Genomic DNA, 17,802 nt, shown 5'->3' with positions numbered 1-17,802 from the left:
TATATGGTAAAAAAATTAGGAGAAATTATTTTCAAATATTGCTACTGTGAGAAAACACAATTAAAAATCAACATAGGGCTACCTAACCAAAATTAGCCTATAGGCAAGTTTCAGTGTGTCACGTTTTAATCACAGTATTTGACTGTATTTAATTCTCTTAAATATGTGTTGTGGGTTATTAAAATATGATGTACTTGGGTATATTGATAATTATTATGTTAAATATAAGATTTAGATGTTTAATGTGCCCTTTTCTCTCTTAGTGTGAGTTTGTAAACTTTCAAGTTCATATTGATAAATTTGCACCTTCTATGCAAGCAAGCAATGCTGGTTTCAGTAGATCTTCCATGACTGCAGCTTAAGTTAGTTGATAATCCTTTAAATGATTAAACATAGCCTTTTTTATCAAACTTTTATTGTTCACTTTTTGTTCAGTTGATTCTACTTTCATCAACAAATTACATTATTCATATCTAAACTTAATTTGTGAAATATGATTCCCATATTTAAACAAGTACTAGAAACAGCTCATTGTCATAATTACAACACAAATAATTGCAGCACTTCTAATGTTGCTGTCTACTTAATTTGATTAAAGCATCAGCTAAATAAAAACTGTATATTAACATATAACCTAAACATATATACAATTAATTTACAAAATCAATTACAAAACCACATACACAGGTTAGAATTTACAGTTGAAGTACAATCAACCAGTTATTCTAGGTTGTTGAGTGTTAATAAAAAGTGTTTTGACTTTTTCAATCATATTTACACAATATGATTGAAAAGTCTGTGATATGCTCTAACCCTCAAGGCCAAAGAGTCTCACATATGGCTTTAGTCGGTCTGTCACAAATTCATCGTTGCGAGGCAGCTCCTTCATGAACTCGTGTATGGCTTTCACTGATTCTTTGAATCCCCATGTCTTAACAACCAAAGTCACCAACTCACACCTCTCTTTTGTTTCTTCAAGTCTCATTGAACAAATGGGATGTCTTTTCCCAGTATGCGTCATTAAATGCTTCAGTTTCTTGAACTCCTCACTTTTAAGATCCTCCATGATTTCACCAAGAGCAGATATCCAGGTTTTACAGTTTACTAGACACAAAATTGACAAATAATTATCAGGCATTTTATAAAATGATGCATTCTGTGAATCTCAGGGAACTTCAAAGAGAATTATGGTACCTTGAATGTTAGAATGTTCTTCATATCTCATTTGTGCATGATCATCTATCAGTTACATGAGAAAACAAAACATTAATTACCAAAATATATTACAAAAAAATGTCTAATTACCAAAAATGTCTAATTACCTGTGTTTTTCTTGAGAATTATCAAACGCTTCCATGCATTTTTGAAGTTAATCGTATCACTTTCCTTTATTTTAAGCTGAATTTTAATTCGTAGTTCAATCACATCTTTATCTAAGAAGACTTCAAATGCAGGATGGTGATTGCCAGCGTGCAAGGGTTCAAATAATTTTTCCTAAAGGACACAACAAACACAAAAAATCTGAATAGCATTTTCTAAGGTTAGTAAAATCAGCAAATTCTCTGTGCCAATGGACGTTACACAGTTTAGCTTCACAATCTCTGAATTCACATACCTTCGGTTGGACTCTTTTGGCTTTTTTTGAGATGAGAGTGTACTTTGCATTTATCTGTAGTTTGCAGTCAGAGCTGGTTTGGATGAACACATACTGTTGTTGCTGTTCTTTAATCTGCTGGCAAAACAAGACTATGAGTGATGTTTAATAAAAATAATCTCTACAAAAATAAAATGAATACAAATGAAAGGTTATCAGACCTCGGAGAGTGGGACATTGCTTGGCAAAAGAAAAACCCAGAGCCTTTGCTGTGTCGGTGACATGTCAGGTTCCTGGAACAGCAACACCTGACCATTGATGATTTTGTTATTTTGATTATTCTCATGCACAATGCCATACCTAGATAACCTACAGACATTTACAACTATATGCGTTGTTGAAATTCTATTTGGAGAGAGGAATTCCCAAGTGTCTTCATTGTGTATATGGACAACAGAAAGACTTCCAATTGCATCAACTGTAGATAAAAAGATAAGTGGTTAAAAAAAAAGACAAAAACCCAATTAAGTTTTATAATAAAAAATGTAAAAAAAAAAAAAAACACACAGTTGGGATTGAATAGTACTGTGTTAATTTTTTAAAAATTTTTTTATAAATACAGTTTTTCAGACTTTAATACATCAAAACCCTCATTTGATGGCAAAATAAGATGAATATTATTGTGTTCGAAAACCTAGTGAGCTGTTCATCAAGGCCACATAAGGCATATATGTCCATATGTCCAGTGGAGTTGACATCGTGTCAATAACATTTTATTCAATACTGAAAATTAACAAAAATCATCCCACCTAAATGTAAAATAATATGCAATAGTCAAGTCTAGCAACAGTCAGTGCCCACAAAAAATGTTTGGAAAGAATCAGTTACTCAAAAGATTCCATTTCAGTGAGGAAGCAGCATCAGAATCACAGTAGAGACAGCTAGCTATATTATACAACAGAGCTCAGAAGGCCAACATCATGATGATGAAACTGAAGTGATATGTGCTGATTTCAGTTCTCTATACAATAATTTGAATATTCATAGTATGTAGGGTATCCATTCATTAAGATGCTTTATCATTTACCATGTGTCTCACAGTGTGGAAGGTGAAGTTCATCGATTTCTCCTGCAGGGGTTTTGATATCAAACAGAGGTCCAGCAGGCTCATAGTGAGTGTTGATGAGGAGACGCATATCCCAGTGAGCCACACTGTACTCTACACATCCACTTCCTTTCAATCCAAATACTAGCCCTGTTGCGGTGCACATGAAAAGGCCTTCTGTTTTCCACTGAAACCTGCAATACAATTTAAGAAAAATTATTTTTGAGAAACTATTTTTACACGGAAAATCATATTTTTTTATGAATAAAAGTCATACCTCAAAGACAAAGAGAATTTACTGACCTATAGGAAATCTTGCCATCAATTACTGCTAGTTCAGGCTCAAACTTCTTTATGAGATCTTCTGTCTACAATATAAGATGTTTTTATATGAAATGTTTGTATATGAAATGACTTTTTACTTCTAACAAGTTTAACCCTTTAACTTTCACCCCTAAAAATATTTTATTAGTAGACATCTAATAAATAGCCTCCAGCACTTTTTTTTTTTAAATTTATGTTTTATATAAAACTCTACTGTACGGTTGAGCTGTCAGTCCATGGTAAATCTCGATTTAAATTCAGAGAACTATTTCATGAGTTATTTTCCAATACAAAACATTCCTTTAACTTTATTAGTATCTTGGATCCATTTCATAACCTTCATGGTCCACAAAGATAAAAAATTATATTTAAGCGTCTGTATAATATACATAGCTGTATGGCAATATATAGCCTAGCCTATGCTATATGATGTCCTTTACATACATATAAACCATACGGTCACGCATGATTTTGGATAATTAATAAACATTTTTGCATTTCTCATTTATTTTGCTATATTTCTGTTCTTTACCCTCTACCCTATTCACAACAACATTATGGTTTCATCCCTACTTTCCTGATTGCTTGTTTGACCCTATTATCTGATGACTGACCAGCACCGTTCTACCTTCTGTGTGACTGACTGAAGTTTGTAAGCTGCTGCTGTCACTTGAAAACTGGAAATATGTACTGATTACTGATAGAAGGTTCTGAGAAATCACTTAAGAAATAGCAAAGGATCTGTGCTTTTCTCTTGTATCCTAATTATGTCATTTTGCCTTCCTGAATTGTTTACCCTATATTTTACGCCTTAGGTTGATTTGCTTTGTAAAATTAAATGCATGCCTGATTTTTCATTAGGCAATGTTAAAGGGATAGTTCAGAAAACATTTTTTTTAATTCTGTGATCATTTATTCACCCCCATGTTGTTCCAAACCTGTTTAAGTTTATTTCTTCTAAGGAACACAAATGAAGATGTTTTGTAGAATGTAAACAACCAAACTATTTTGGTTATTTGATTTACACTGCATGGACAAAACATTGAGATATTTCTAAAAATATATTTTCGTCGTACAGGTGGGAATCACAAGAGGGTGGCTCATGTTTTGGCTGAACTATCTCTTTAGGTTATCATATTTTAGTGTGAGAAATATGTATTAGGCAAATGCTTAATGGTTTATTGCATCTATGCTTTTCCTGCTTGTATCCTATTTATCAGTTGGAAATGTTCACTAATCTCTGCTTGGATTCGTCTGTAAGAAAAAGTCGTATACACCTAGGATGCCTCGTACATCACAGGCTAATTTTCATTTTTGAGTGAACTAACCCTTTAACGTAAGATGGCACAGAGATCCGCAGCTCCAAAACTACAGAGATAATCTCAGCATACATTGCTGACAACTAATCAAGAATGGGCACTCTTTATCACCCATCTTTAAATAAAGATTGAGGTCCCCTTTCCTACCACATTACTTTTCTGTTTGCAATTGGCCCGTGAGTCATCCTTCATGATCTTTTGACCTTTACTGACATTCCACTTATATCCACCATTCATAAAACAAAAATATCATTCCTTCATCTTCACCCAACTAATGATTTAGGCTTTTGCTAGCTCGTAACTGGTCTATTAAATCTCTCTGTGCTGGTTAAACTGCATCAGAATGCTGTTGAAAAATATCTGAAAACTCTCACAAACACAAAAGTAACAAATTCTTGGTACCAGTACCTTAACAAAAGTACTGATTGATTTTTCCATCTCACTTTTTGATCTCAAATCTTTAGTGATGTAATTCTGTGTTTGGATGCATCTTCTTGTATCGGCCTGTTGGGTTTCAAAGCGTGCTTCTTCCATCAGGAGGCCATCTCTGTTATTTGGTTGTCACAAAGGCTGTGCAAATGATTGAATAAAGATAATCAAGAATTCAATTCTGTTTAACACATCAGAACAAACCATAACTGTTACTTAAACAAACAAACATGGTGAGAACTTTACCATAAAAAGACAGTTATAATTTGACAAGCACTATAACATCGTGTGATTTATAAGCTACTACTAAAAAAATCCCCATCATATTGTAGAGTACTCCATGATGATGTTAAATAATAGACACCAACAACAACAAAATATTTTGGTTGTACCTCTGGAATACGAGCAATTAAACTGAACTAATTATCTTTTTTTCATTTATTTTTCCAATAAAATGTCAATGTACAGTGCTAGCTGCACAAAATATCAAATATAACACCATAATCACCATATGGTCTTTGTGAAACTGTTTTCATCTAAGGCTTGGTGCAGTCTCAGCACACCTTTATCAGTTATGTCATTTCCAGTAAGACTGAAAAAAAAAAAAAATGTTAAGAGAAATCATCAATTATATGGTTTAAATAAAGAAATAGATTTAAAAAAACAACAACAGCCCAGTCTTTTCTTTAATTAGCCCATGAATACTCACTCTAAAATCATAATTTTGTGGAGGTGAGGGAGCAAAAGATCCAAGCACGCATCTGTGATCTGACAATAGCTGAGATTAAGATGTGTAAGCTCCTCTTTGTCATCCAGGACTAACTGCAGAGACTCACATGTACGATAGTTAAGAGGAATGTCACTGAGGTTCAGATCTTTTCCAAGAGCTTTGGAAAGTGATGATGCCCATTGTAAAGACATAGCCATCGGGGCATTGGAAATCAAGGTTAAAATCTGACAAAGAAGACTTTTGCCCAAGCTGTGAGACAGAAGTTTTTGCAACTGAATCATTTGATCTTCTGTAGAAATCTAACAATAAAATAATGACCTTAATTTATGTAAAAATATACGAAGACTCACCGAAGATGCACTTTGTGCAGAATAGGGAATAGAATCTCAAGTGCAGAATCCTCTGCTTGGAAGTCGTATAAAATCAATTCTGTATCGCATGTTGATGTTTTAATGGCAGAAGAAATGGCTGTAAAATCCATACGACTCATAGTTAGAAGATCCCTATTCTCTTGAGCAGAACGGCCACTGCCGAGGGAAGCACTGCAGGAGAAGTCCAGTTTGTGGTTCAGTGCAGTCAAGAGGGAAGACACCGAATATCCTTGCTTTTCCATGTCCTTAGACGCATGAAGAAAGTTCAGCAACAGCTTTCTGTCAACCCTAGTCCCATAAAGCAGTAGTGCTGTGAGCAATGCAAAACTCTTGCAAATTTTAAATGTAAAGCTGAACAAAAATTATTTGAGCACATTACCTCAGATCAGACACTCTGTGCAGAAGTTTGACGATGCTATCAGTCTCATTACTTGGTATGACAGAGTTCAACAGGTTGAGCTTAACACCATCACTATAGTGCAGGGCAAAACAGAGGGCTTTGCAGTCAGTTGAATCCAACTCTCTCATGCAAAGGTTAATCAGGTTAGCTGAAGATTTGACTAATTTCACAATCAGATGACCAGCATGGTTTTGGTATATCTCTTTCAATGCAGCCCTGACAAACCGTGGGCTTATCCTGCATTGTAAGAAAGAATTATTTTAGAATGTCTAATGCTAACAACACCATATAGTGTAAATATATTTACCAGTACACCAGTAAAGATCTTGCCTTTTAAAGCACACTGTATCCAGTAAAGCAAGAAGGCTTGGAACTTTCAAGACATTAAATCTACCCTCTGCAAGGTCTAGTGTCACTTGCTTTTTGGTGCCCTGAATTAGGTAAGATAAAACTTCCCAGGACAAATTACAAGGTGATAAATCACCATCAGTTTTCTCCACGAACAACTGCGTCAAATTTTCATCTTGAGCATCATACACAATTTCTGCCAGTCTTTGCAGAGTGCCCTCATGAAATCTGTTGTCATAGAATTCTTATTAATGTACATTTTTACAAGTAAACAAACACGTTTTTGAAAAAAAGAAAAAGATGTATATATTCCACAGCAGAATCTCACTCACTTAATGGACAAGGGACCCTGATGACACAGCAGACAAATGAGCCAGTGAGGCTCAATTTTAAATTCAGAAAGGTTCAAGTTGTGTACTGTCCAGACTCTAAGAAGAGAAGTTAGGTTACTTAATAGCTGGCAAAGTGCTCTCTCTGGTAGATGAGAGTTAGTCAAAACCAAAGACAGCTCTTCCACAGTTACAGCATTTATTTCTTTATCTGATATAGCCAGTCTTGCCAGATTTGCAGTTGCTATTTCATTTACTCTGAAAAAAAGTTAAATAAAATGGAAAAAGTAAGCAGGGGTATACTTAGTCAGAACACTGAAATTTGTGCAATTGTGTAACGAATTTACATCATAAAAATTATTACCTCAATGTTTGAAACTTTTTCACAATTGAAAAGAGGTAGGCACAACCTTGACAAGAGATCTTTCGAGGAAGAAGACTGAGGGAGATGTTCTCTTTATCCAGCAGTTTAAAAACATTGCCAACAGCTTTGCAGAGGCGACTTGGCAGCATGTCTATCAAAGAAATACTAAAACCAAGGGATCTTAAAAGCTCAGCAATCTGTTTTGGATTCCATTCGCTGTCTGCTGAGAGGACTTCACACACAGACTGGAAAAACTGCTCATTACAGCTATAAAGAGATAGCAAGTTGCAAGTAAAATCACTACACAAATCAAACAAGAAAATGCAAGGAGGCACACTAAAATATGACAACTTAAAGAGATAGTCCAGCAAAAAAAAAAAAAGAAAGAAAATACTGTCATCTTTCACTCAACCTCATGTCGTTTCTAACCTGTATGACTTACTTTCTTCAAAATAAGTTTTTTATTAATGTCTCAGTGTTTTGTCCATACAATGTAAGTCAAATATAACCAAAACGGTTTGGTTATCAACATTCTTCAAAATAACTTCATTTGTGTACTACAAAAGAAATAAAGTCATACAGGTGAATAAATTATGACAGAATTTTCATTTTTGGATGAACCTTTACACCACCAAATGAAACATCATGCATTTTAAATTTGTCTTAGCAAATCAACTCACCAAAGGTGTGAAATATAGGGTAAACAATTTAGGAAACTCCTAAGTTTTTCTCTTTCACGTGACCAGCTTGTGAGCTCCATGGTTTTTGTGATGGCCTGAAGCTTCAGTAGTTCAGTAAGAGCAAAAGTCTTCTCTAGTGTTTGTCGGTCCAATGTCCATACAGCAGGGGCAACCTGAAGAATGGGCTTCAATGCTGGTAGTGCTGTCTTCCATGATGAACTTTCCTTCAGCTGGGTGAAGAGATCCAAAAAGAAAAAGCTCTGCATGTCTTTGCTGTCTTCAGCAAAGGGAAAGGTTGAGTAACTGCATGCTGTTGAAAGGCTTTTTAGTTTTCCCCCTCCACTTTCGGATGCAAGAATGAAAAGATCAGCAACAATCTTCACAATTTTGTTGATGTCTTTGGGCTGTCTGAGAGCAGCACTGAACCTGCAATATTTTGTATAAAAAATGTAAAAATTATACTTAAGAACTATACCTAGTTGTTTTAAATCAATACTATTAAAAAAAAAAAAAAAAACTCACCTCATTTCTGTAATGTAAGGCATACATTGAAGAATTATTTTAAGTTCACTCAGCTCATATGTGACATGATCTAGTTCAGCGGGCTTCCTTAAATTTAGAACTTCCATGGTTTGGAGAAGTAGTGACACTGATGGGTTTGAGGCTGTACAACCCAGGTAGGTGGCAATGCAAAGAAAACAGGTTGCAAAACTGGAAGAGCATCCATGTTCTTGGCATGTTCGTGAAGTTTCAGCAGGAATTTACACTGCTCATCAAAGTTTTCTCTTTGATTATTGCTGCAAACAGACAGCAGTTTCCTTACACATCGTTGACCTGTCTTCATCTCGTAAATAGCTCCTTGAAGATAGAGCTCTGTTTCTATAGCTACTTTAAATTGATGGGGGGAAATTCTATGAATAAATGAGAAAGAAATACAGAATATATGTGAATAAGTAAATTAAAGTAAAAAAAAATAAAAATAAAAAATAAGTTTAACTATTTGTACCTAATGGTCGCAATATTAGGTAAGCTCTCAAAATTGCCTTCTGCAAAGATCTGGTTATGACTTCTCCATTTACATGCAGAAAAAGATGAACACTGATCTCTGATCTCTTGTTTTTAAGGACTTCTGCTATCCTTTGAAACATTTTCTGGTCTAGTGTTTCCAGTGCAGAGAGATGCATTTCAAAGCTGAATAAGTTAAGCAAACTATCAAAATCTGAAAACTGCCCTGCTTCAAGAGCCACTCTCCACATTTGAGATTTCAACGTGCTTGTTGACCTGGGAACAAAAATATACATCATATAATTTTTGTAATTGCTAGACACTCATATGAAAAGGAGTGATTCTTTGTTTCAACAGCCATAACTGAACTTCTTGTACCTGAGAAATTTCAGATTTTTCAATGAGTTTAGAAGTAGTTTCAAGCCGGGGTCAGTAATGCTACAGTCTGTGAGATCCAGATCAATGCTCCGATGCACAGCTTGATTGACCACATAGGATATTACACAGCACTGGTATGGATCAAGTGTTTGGTCCTCTAAATCAAGCTCATACTGAATCTTTACCAGGAAGAGTCGGCATGCCTCAGGAGACTGATACTCATAAAGGCATCGACACACAAATAAGATGTTGTCAGCTTCCACAAACTGCTCACAATCACCTTCTTGATTCTGTTCTTTGGTGTAAAGGAAAGTATCTATAATCTGTTGAAAGTACTTGACACGTGTGGCTTCTATGTGTTCTACTGGCACCAAACACTTTATGAGCTCAACTACGTTATCAGAGAGAAGTCCAGACAAAAATGGCATGATATATTTAAGATATTTTCCATCTTCATCGTTTTGGCATTTATCCAGTACATTGGTAATCTTGTCAGGATTTAAAATTAGATAGAGAGCTGCCCAAAACTCTTGCATTGTATTATGCAGGAATGCATACACTGTGCAAGAGGTTGTGGATGGGTTCCAGAATTGCTTTGTCAAGAAAGCATTTTGCACAGACTTATCTTCATGATCCAAATCTGTCAGGTTCACTGTCTTTGCTAGCACTGCTTGATAGGAGGCTAAGGCTAAGTTTATGACATCCCTTCTGCTGTCTTTAATGTACTTATCCAAGTGCTCCACATCTTGGTGCCCATGTTGTTTTATGCGAAAGCGAAAAATTCGGACATACATCTCTGTCACTGTAAATGGCTCATTCCTTGCTTCAGTAGGACTTACTGAAATGCAAGCAGCTACTATGAAGGCATACAGTGGCACAGAGCATAAACTAAACAACTCTGGGTTTTCCAAAGCACCAATGTCATCTGTCGTTCCCAACATCCACTTAAAGTATTCATAGATGGACTTATGATTAAAGCCCTGAACCTCCACTCGATAAGACTGCCAGTCTGACAAATAACCTGTATTCTCAGCTTCTGGTCTGCAAGTGGTCAAGATCTTTGCATCCTTTAGAAGTTCTTTCTCCATAAGCTGTTTAATCACAGAGTTTCCAATCACATCCATGATACCATCAAAAATGATAACAACATTCTCTGAATTGCTCTCAATATTTTCCAGGACTTGATCAGATGCTTTATTTGGGGATTCATACTTTTGAAAAAGAAGATCCTTCAAGTTTTGGGGATATGGAGACTGAGTGAAGACTCTCATCAGTGGCTCATCAAAATAAAACATATAACTCACTGGAATGTTTTTCTCTTCTGTCCAAAGTCTAAGTATCTCCAGTGCAACTGTTGTTTTTCCCACTCCAGGTTTTCCCACAAGCAGGATGCTTTTTCATCATTCATTAGCAAGTCTTTGGGAGACAACATTTTCTTGTCTGTTGGAATATAGGTCTTCAGTTTCTTTGAACGAGATTTCTTGTATTCCTTGTTCTTCTTAAGCTTTGAAACTGTACTAGAATCTGTGTCCATAACAAGGGGTATGTACATGATTGATTTTCTTTTGCTCATTTTTTAAGAAATTCATGCTTTGGTTCCATTTATCATCCAGTATTTGTCTTGCTTTCCATCTCAAAAGGCCCTGGTATGTGGTACAAGGATCTGAATCTGGAAAACATTTAAAGAAAATTTTATTTAGATACCTACAACAGTACAGTAAAACCAGTGCACTTCTCTGAATATATGCTCCAGTCTTAAAAAGGTCAATCAAAATTGACAAAAAATGTTCTTGTCACAAAATGACAATTAGACAAAAATATGGTGTTTGTTTAGCATTGCCTATTTCTAAATACCTTAAATTTTGAGACTTCATTGATCGAGAACGGTCAAAGAGCTTCAATATACCAAGGCAGCTTGACTCATCCTGAACCCCATTATGCTACCACTTTGCCTTCCCCAACTTTCACTATATGCCTCTGATTAAATAAAGTTATTAATAAAACTACAGCTAAGAATACAAATACGCTTATCTAGACTGCTTGTCACAAGAAGAAAAAGAAGAAGAAGAATACAGAATTCCTGTGCTTGTTACCCACCTGCTTTGTTTGCTGTTTGAGATTGTGGTTCTTCCTGGAAGGAGAAGCAACTAATCCAGTGGTGTAAATCTGGAGAACCCAAACCAGGTCTTGGAAATACTTGAAATCTTTTTTTGTCAAGAACTTTTAAAAACTTATAGCATGCTTCTTCACCTTTAGAAATAACTAGGTCAAGTATAATCTTTATCTTATCCTGAGTAATTTCCAGATTCAATTGAATTAAGATCATGAGTTTTGAAGAATTTGCACTGATTTAAGGCTTCAATTACAGGATCACAATTTAAATGAGATCCAGTTAGCAGATTGTATCCATTTCCCAGGAATTCCTGTGCAGATTGCTGGGTGCTCGCCATCCTGAAGATTCTGTTCTGCACCTGTCATAATCAAATTCTGAGAGATTAGTTGCGAGGAAGAGGGTAAAAAAAGACTGTTTGGAATCATTAGTATAAGTTTTAGTTGAAAAATTATTCAAAAAGATTTATTTATTTTTTTTAATTAAAATTACACATTTTTAGTTTAAAATTTAAATTCACTCTCTGACAGTAGGTGCTGCTTATGGAACGGCTAATTCAGTGGTTTCCAGGATTAACCAACTCATCTATCATTAGTCTATTGCAGTACATGTAGCAAGAAAACAATTAGACAGAATAGAAAAAGAATGATAGTGTTAGAGGGTAAATTTTTTAATAAATAAAAGAAAAGTAGATAGAATTTAAAAAGACGGTCAATTTTTTCATTTATTTACTTTATATTTTGTTATATAATAAAGATAAAGCCTGAAATAATTAAATAATAGCCTATTCAGATATATATATATATATATATATATATCTGAATAGGCTATTATTTAATTATTTCAGGCTTTATTTATATGAAAGAATGGTTTTATATAGGCCTAGGCTTATGTTTTGTCATATACTTGATACAGCAGATAGCCTTGATATGGCCTTCTATTGATAAGACCTTATCTTGAGGTGAGAAAAGTAATCTATCTGGTACATTTTCACTGCAAAACAAATTCAGTCACTTTGTCATGAATCCGGCCTATGAACTTCCGTTCACTCACCACCAGAGGTCACCCGCTCACCACATTGACTCTTGCACTACACTACTGTTGCACGTCACCCTCAGACTACAATTCCCATCATCCATTGCACTGACGACACACACAGTTGATTGCACTGATCACACAGCTTACTTAAGCCATGGACTTCCTTTCACAGATCGCCGAGTATTGATCTGCGTATAGCTATCTTCAAGCGCTAGCTGCCATTCCGTGTTTCTTGTTCACTTCCAGTGTTGTCCTGCGTTTATCACTCCCCTAGTGTTAGCTGCAATACGGAACCTGTTTCTTGTTTTCTAGTCTGTGTCCCCTGTATTAACTTATGCTCCATAGCTAACCTGCTCCGGGGCAGGTTATGTTCTGATTAAGAGATCTCAAACCGAAATTTGACGCAATAAAGCCACTCCTCAAGTTTCTCTTACTCCAAATTAAAGGTCACTACATAGTAAAACATTTTAAAAGATAAAACCATCTGTTTTTTAGAGATGATTATTTGTCATAATTATTTTATATTATTTATTATTATACCATTACACGAGCCAGCTTAGTTCAATAGTAATTATTAAGCTTTTATCTAAAGTCAATGTAAACATATAGATAATATGCAATATAAATAAGTTTTAGAATCAATAGCTTTAAACATGACTACATATGAGCTTAGAATTTTAAGTGTTTTATACCTATAATATAAACTCTATAAACTAACTTTACAACTTTTACTTGCACTTATATGGTAAGATGTTAACTTTAAGTTTTCCTCTTTCATGGATAGATCGTTTCATGATCGTGCTGTGTAAATGTGTTTAAATTCTTCATATTGTTCAATCTTTTAATCTTCGCACTGACTCTCTCACAAGAAGTGAATCATAGTTTAAAGGAACACTCCACTATTTTTGAAAATAGGCTCATTTTTCCAACTCCCCAAGAGTTAAACAGTTGAGTTTTACCGTTTTCTAATCCATTCAGCCGATCTCCGGGTCTGGCAGTAGCACTTTTAGCTGCAGCTTAGCATAGATCTAATCAGATTCAATGATCTGGTAAGCTGCAGCTAAAAGTGCTACTGCCAGACCCGGAGATCGGCTGAATGGATTCGAAAACGGTAAAACTCAACTGTTTAACTCTTGGGGAGTTGGAAAATGAGCCTATTTTCAAAAATAGTGGAGTGTTCCTTTAAGGCATGTGATTGGCTGCTCATTACTGATGTCACACTTTCATGTGCACGCCCTCTACTAACTCAGGATCAAGCCTGAGTTGACAGAGAAAGTTGATGATCAGCTTCATGGTACCAACAAAGCCGGATTGGACTGGTTTGGTTTTGTCAACTCAAAACTAATCCTGTAACCCTGAGTTTGTTCAGCCACCATCATGGTACAGGCCCCTGGACTATTGCTTATGTTTATGGATTACCCCTATTGTCAAGCCCTCTGGATATTGTTCTGTTTATTTGATTACTCATCTGTTCGACCCTGCCTGTGTTTTGACCATGTCTCTATTTAATAAAAGCTTGCATATGGATCCGTACGTCTTGTCAGCCCCTTTACACACTTTAGGCTGAAGAAAAAACAAAAAAACAAAAAACGGAAATAGGAACCAGAAACATCCACCCATGGCAGGCTGCATTGAAAGGAGTGAGAGACACAAGCTATCTCTCTATTTGCCCTACAGAAAACTTTTTTTTTTTTTTTTGCGTGCATATATAATACAAATATACAATATTTCTATTACAGATATTAGTTATTGATAATGAAACCTATGGAGTCAATTTAATGCCGCATATATATGCAAAAGAAAATGAAGTATTGCAAAAAGTTTGAGCTTGAGATACTGTTTTCCCTTTGAGCTTCACGTTTCTGCGCGTCTCACTTTGTGGCGCTGTTTTGACATGGGGGTGGAGTCAGGGGACGGGGGCGTGTCCAACAGGCCTGGGCATGCCTCCCTGGAAGTGACGTCATCGGCCCGAGACGCAGATCACAGCTGATCCAGGCACCGTCACTGAGCAGAGGCATGCGGGCGGATCGTTTCCTTTTATTCACTAGCTTTAAAACATGCATGCTTTCGTTTTATTAACAAATGTATATGTGTATTAGCAGCGTTTGCTCAAGTTAAAGAAGTTGTTAATATGAATATCTGCTGTTTATTTCTCTCAATGTGCACACTTTTATAGCATTAAAATGTGTATTGTTTCATCTGGTTAACTAAATGTGCATTAATAGTGCTTGTTTAAAATCTCTTAACCTGTGCACAGCGCTCTTTGTTTACATTAGTTCAGAGTTACTGCTAGTTTTAATGTAAAAGAATGCAATTAACTTCACAAACTATACATCATTAAAAGGTCTAAGACTCAAGCTTCATATATCCATCTCGACTTCGTTTTCATTTACATAACTCCTGGCATAAATTAAGAAATGACTGGCACTGGAAGTTTAAAAAAAGATTAAAAAGTCATTTTGGTTTAGTTTTGTCTTGGCCACGAGATATTAAGTCGTGGGAACGTGATAATACTGTATGTCGTGGCCATTAGTTTAATCATGCATAAACAAACTGTCTTCACAATGTCTAGAGTCATAAAATTATTATTTTTAGTCATCAGCTATGTTTTTGTCCTGTTGTTTTAAGTTCACAGCTATTTTTAAGCAGGTTACACTAATCACTTTTCTTAATGATGAATATAAACCAGTCTGCAATGACAACGAGAATTACGAGGAAATAAATACATATTTGGGTGTTGTAATATTATAGCTAATAAAATGTTTCAAGATAACCCATGTTATTTAAATGACTAAAACACCCTAAATAGACTATTATAAGCAATATTAATTCACCACATTGCAAAAGATGTACAATGACAAATTCAAGTGCACAGTTTCACCTAATTAATTAATTTGTTTAGTTATATAATTTATCATTTGAATAAGAGAACAACACCAATAAACTTGGGGTAATCATAAAAATTGTTCATAATTCAGATTTGTTTTTCAGGAATAAATAAGCAACACAGTAGCGAACCATAAACGATAAAAATTGCAAACACAAATTAATATTTAATCCAAAGTTTGAACATTTATGAGTAGAGGAATAAACATCTAAAACATCTTCATTTGAACGTGATGACAGGAATTATGTAAATTTGTCCTGATGGCGCTTATAGGTATAAATGCCCCATTTTTGTTCTGGTTTTATCTAAACAATTTTTTAACAATAAACAGGGATTGTAAATAACACAATTTTAGTAAAAGTCAATGACTGTAAGACTTGGATATTTTTAATTGAAAATATATTATGTAGCCTATTTGAAAAACAGCCATGGGTAAAATTACCCCGTGGTGGTGTTAATATAATAATTTAATGATGTTTTTTTTTTTTTTTTAAATTTCTTAATTAAAAATAAAATATTAATAAATATATCTCTGATAATCCCAGGTTGCTATGGTCACGCTGGTTTGTTTACCCATTAATATCTCGTGGCCACGAGAAATTTAAACCAAAAGACTCAAGCTTCATTTTTTTAAACTTCCAGTGCCAGTCATTTCTTAATTTATGCCAGGAGTTATGTAAATGAAAAACGAAGTCGAGATGGATATATGAAGCTTGAGTCTTAGACCTTTTTAATGATGTATAGTTTGTGAAGTTAATTGCATTCTTTTACATTAAAACTAGCAGTAACTCTGCACTAATGTAAACAAAGAGCGCTGTGCACAGGTTAAGAGATTTTAAACAAGCACTATTAATGCACATTTAGTTAACCAGATGAAACAATACACATTTTAATGCTATAAAAGTGTGCACACATTGAGAGAAATAAACAGCAGATGTTCATATTAACAACTTCTTTAACTTGAGCAAACGCTGCTAATACACATATACATTTGTTAATAAAACGAAAGCATGCATGTTTTAAAGCTAGTGAATAAAGGAAACGATCCGCCCGCATGCCTCTGCTCAGTGACGGTGCCTGGATCAGCTGTGATCTGCGTCTCGGGCCGATGACGTCACTTCCAGGGAGGCATGCCCAGGCCTGTTGGACACGCCCCCGTCCCCTGACTCCATGTCAAAACAGCACCACAAAGTCAGACGCCCAGAAACGTGAAGCCCAAAGGGAAAACAGTATCGCAAGCTCAAACTTGACTGAAACGCAAAATAAAAGCTGCATGGCAAATAAATTAGTAGATATGGCCATGGAAAATATGTATTGCAAAATCATTGCTTTTGCTCTGTTTTATTTATCTATTTCGCAATTCTTTATTTTTCTTTGCTAAACTTATTTTCTTTTGCAAAACTTTATTTTCTTTTGCAATTCTTTATTTTTCTTTGCAAAACTTTATTTTCTTTTGTATATATATGCGGCATTAAATTGACTCCATAGAAACCATCAACTAAACACAAAAGGAAATAGTTGACATGTTTTTAAACATGCTTTAAAACACGTTTTGGTAACACCACTAGCTAACTAACTAAATAAAGTTATCCGAGATTAGTTAATAGAAAATAGATAACAGTGTATAATTGTGTTATGAGATTCAGTTTTTAAAAAGATAATTAAACAAGTTTTACAACAAACAAATGGCAACAATTCGGTGGAACAGCCCATCTACAAAGAGCCAGTAACAAAAACAACAAAATGTAACGATAATGGTACAAAAAAAAATGTGATTCAAATGTTGAACGAGTTGCAAATTAAAAATACATCAATTTCCAACCTAGCACAGTGTGAAAGACGGCGCAGAGCCAAAACCGAAAGCCACCTGACTACCGACCTTGTTCAGCGCATCACTGCAGAATCGTACAAATAAAATCCATCAAGACAACACAGGTTTGTAAATCCACCCATGGACAGCTCTGCATTGGGAGTTAGTAGCACTGCCGCAGTCCTACAAGGGATACTTTCCGCCTTTTAGCATATAGGTTCACGTCACACATCCGGACTATGGCGCCAAACCGAAACACTTTCGGGTTGAGGGCATGTACAAATGAATCCTTCCACAGAGATCACTTTAAAGTAACTTTCCTGGTTAATTAGCCAAAGTCATGGTTAACATGATCTCATTTGCTTGACATTTAGGGTTTAATACGTGAAGATGGTTTGTGTGTTAAAATGTATAAAGCAGAACTTAATATTTTCCAATGTTTCCTTACTTTCCACATAGCTATATGATTCAGTCAAACTGCACTATATGCATTTCCAACATACGATTAGTTTTAAAACTCACACGCCCACAGAAATGTATATATATATATGTATATATATATATACCCAATAACAACCTGC

At 35.1% G+C, this 17,802-nt stretch overlaps 1 protein-coding gene across 4 annotated transcripts; it reads right to left on the bottom strand.

The window, feature by feature from the left end:
• Positions 1 to 424: 424 nt before the first annotated feature.
• LOC131543411 (NACHT, LRR and PYD domains-containing protein 1a) lies at positions 425 to 17,422 on the bottom strand. Of its 4 annotated transcripts, XM_058780709.1 has the most exons (14): positions 17,291 to 17,422; positions 11,474 to 11,847; positions 9,377 to 11,045; positions 9,000 to 9,274; positions 8,516 to 8,904; positions 7,994 to 8,419; positions 7,314 to 7,580; positions 6,953 to 7,207; positions 6,603 to 6,848; positions 6,252 to 6,509; positions 5,852 to 6,160; positions 5,481 to 5,750; positions 5,280 to 5,363; positions 4,757 to 4,912 (listed from the first exon to the last, which is right to left on the bottom strand). In XM_058780709.1, exons 5-14 carry the CDS (start codon positions 8,620 to 8,622, stop codon positions 4,876 to 4,878), a joined length of 2,259 nt encoding a protein of 752 aa, XP_058636692.1. In that variant the 5' UTR covers positions 8,623 to 8,904; positions 9,000 to 9,274; positions 9,377 to 11,045; positions 11,474 to 11,847; positions 17,291 to 17,422; the 3' UTR covers positions 4,757 to 4,875. The 4 variants fall into 4 exon arrangements, with proteins under 4 accessions (XP_058636695.1, XP_058636694.1, XP_058636692.1 ...); XM_058780710.1 differs by lacking the exon at positions 6,603 to 6,848 and having other exon boundaries at positions 6,252 to 6,344; XM_058780712.1 differs by lacking the exons at positions 5,852 to 6,160; positions 6,252 to 6,509; positions 6,603 to 6,848; ... (6 more) ...; positions 11,474 to 11,847; positions 17,291 to 17,422 and adding exons at positions 425 to 1,104; positions 1,195 to 1,239; positions 1,323 to 1,494; ... (3 more) ...; positions 2,682 to 2,893; positions 3,003 to 3,067 and having other exon boundaries at positions 4,751 to 4,912; positions 5,481 to 5,537.
• Positions 17,423 to 17,802: the final 380 nt, after the last annotated feature.

The sequence above is a fragment of the Onychostoma macrolepis genome, chromosome 07 (assembly GCF_012432095.1).
Source record: "Onychostoma macrolepis isolate SWU-2019 chromosome 07, ASM1243209v1, whole genome shotgun sequence".
Taxonomy (NCBI): domain Eukaryota; kingdom Metazoa; phylum Chordata; class Actinopteri; order Cypriniformes; family Cyprinidae; genus Onychostoma; species Onychostoma macrolepis.
Note: the sequence above shows the minus strand (reverse complement) of the source record. Positions and strands in the feature narration are given on the sequence as shown.

Bases quoted from the DNA above. Each gene is read 5' to 3' on its own strand.
- LOC131543411 (XM_058780709.1), bottom strand. From the start codon at position 8,622: ATGGAAGTTCTAAATTTAAGGAAGCCCGCTGAACTAGATCATGTCACA. The intron at 6,510-6,602 runs GCAAGATCTTTA...CTTACAATGCAG, and splicing joins GATACAGTGTGCTTTAAAAG to GATAAGCCCACGGTTTGTCA. The intron at 4,913-5,279 runs GTGATTATGGTG...TCATTTGCACAG, and splicing joins AGTTTCACAAAGACCATATG to CCTTTGTGACAACCAAATAA.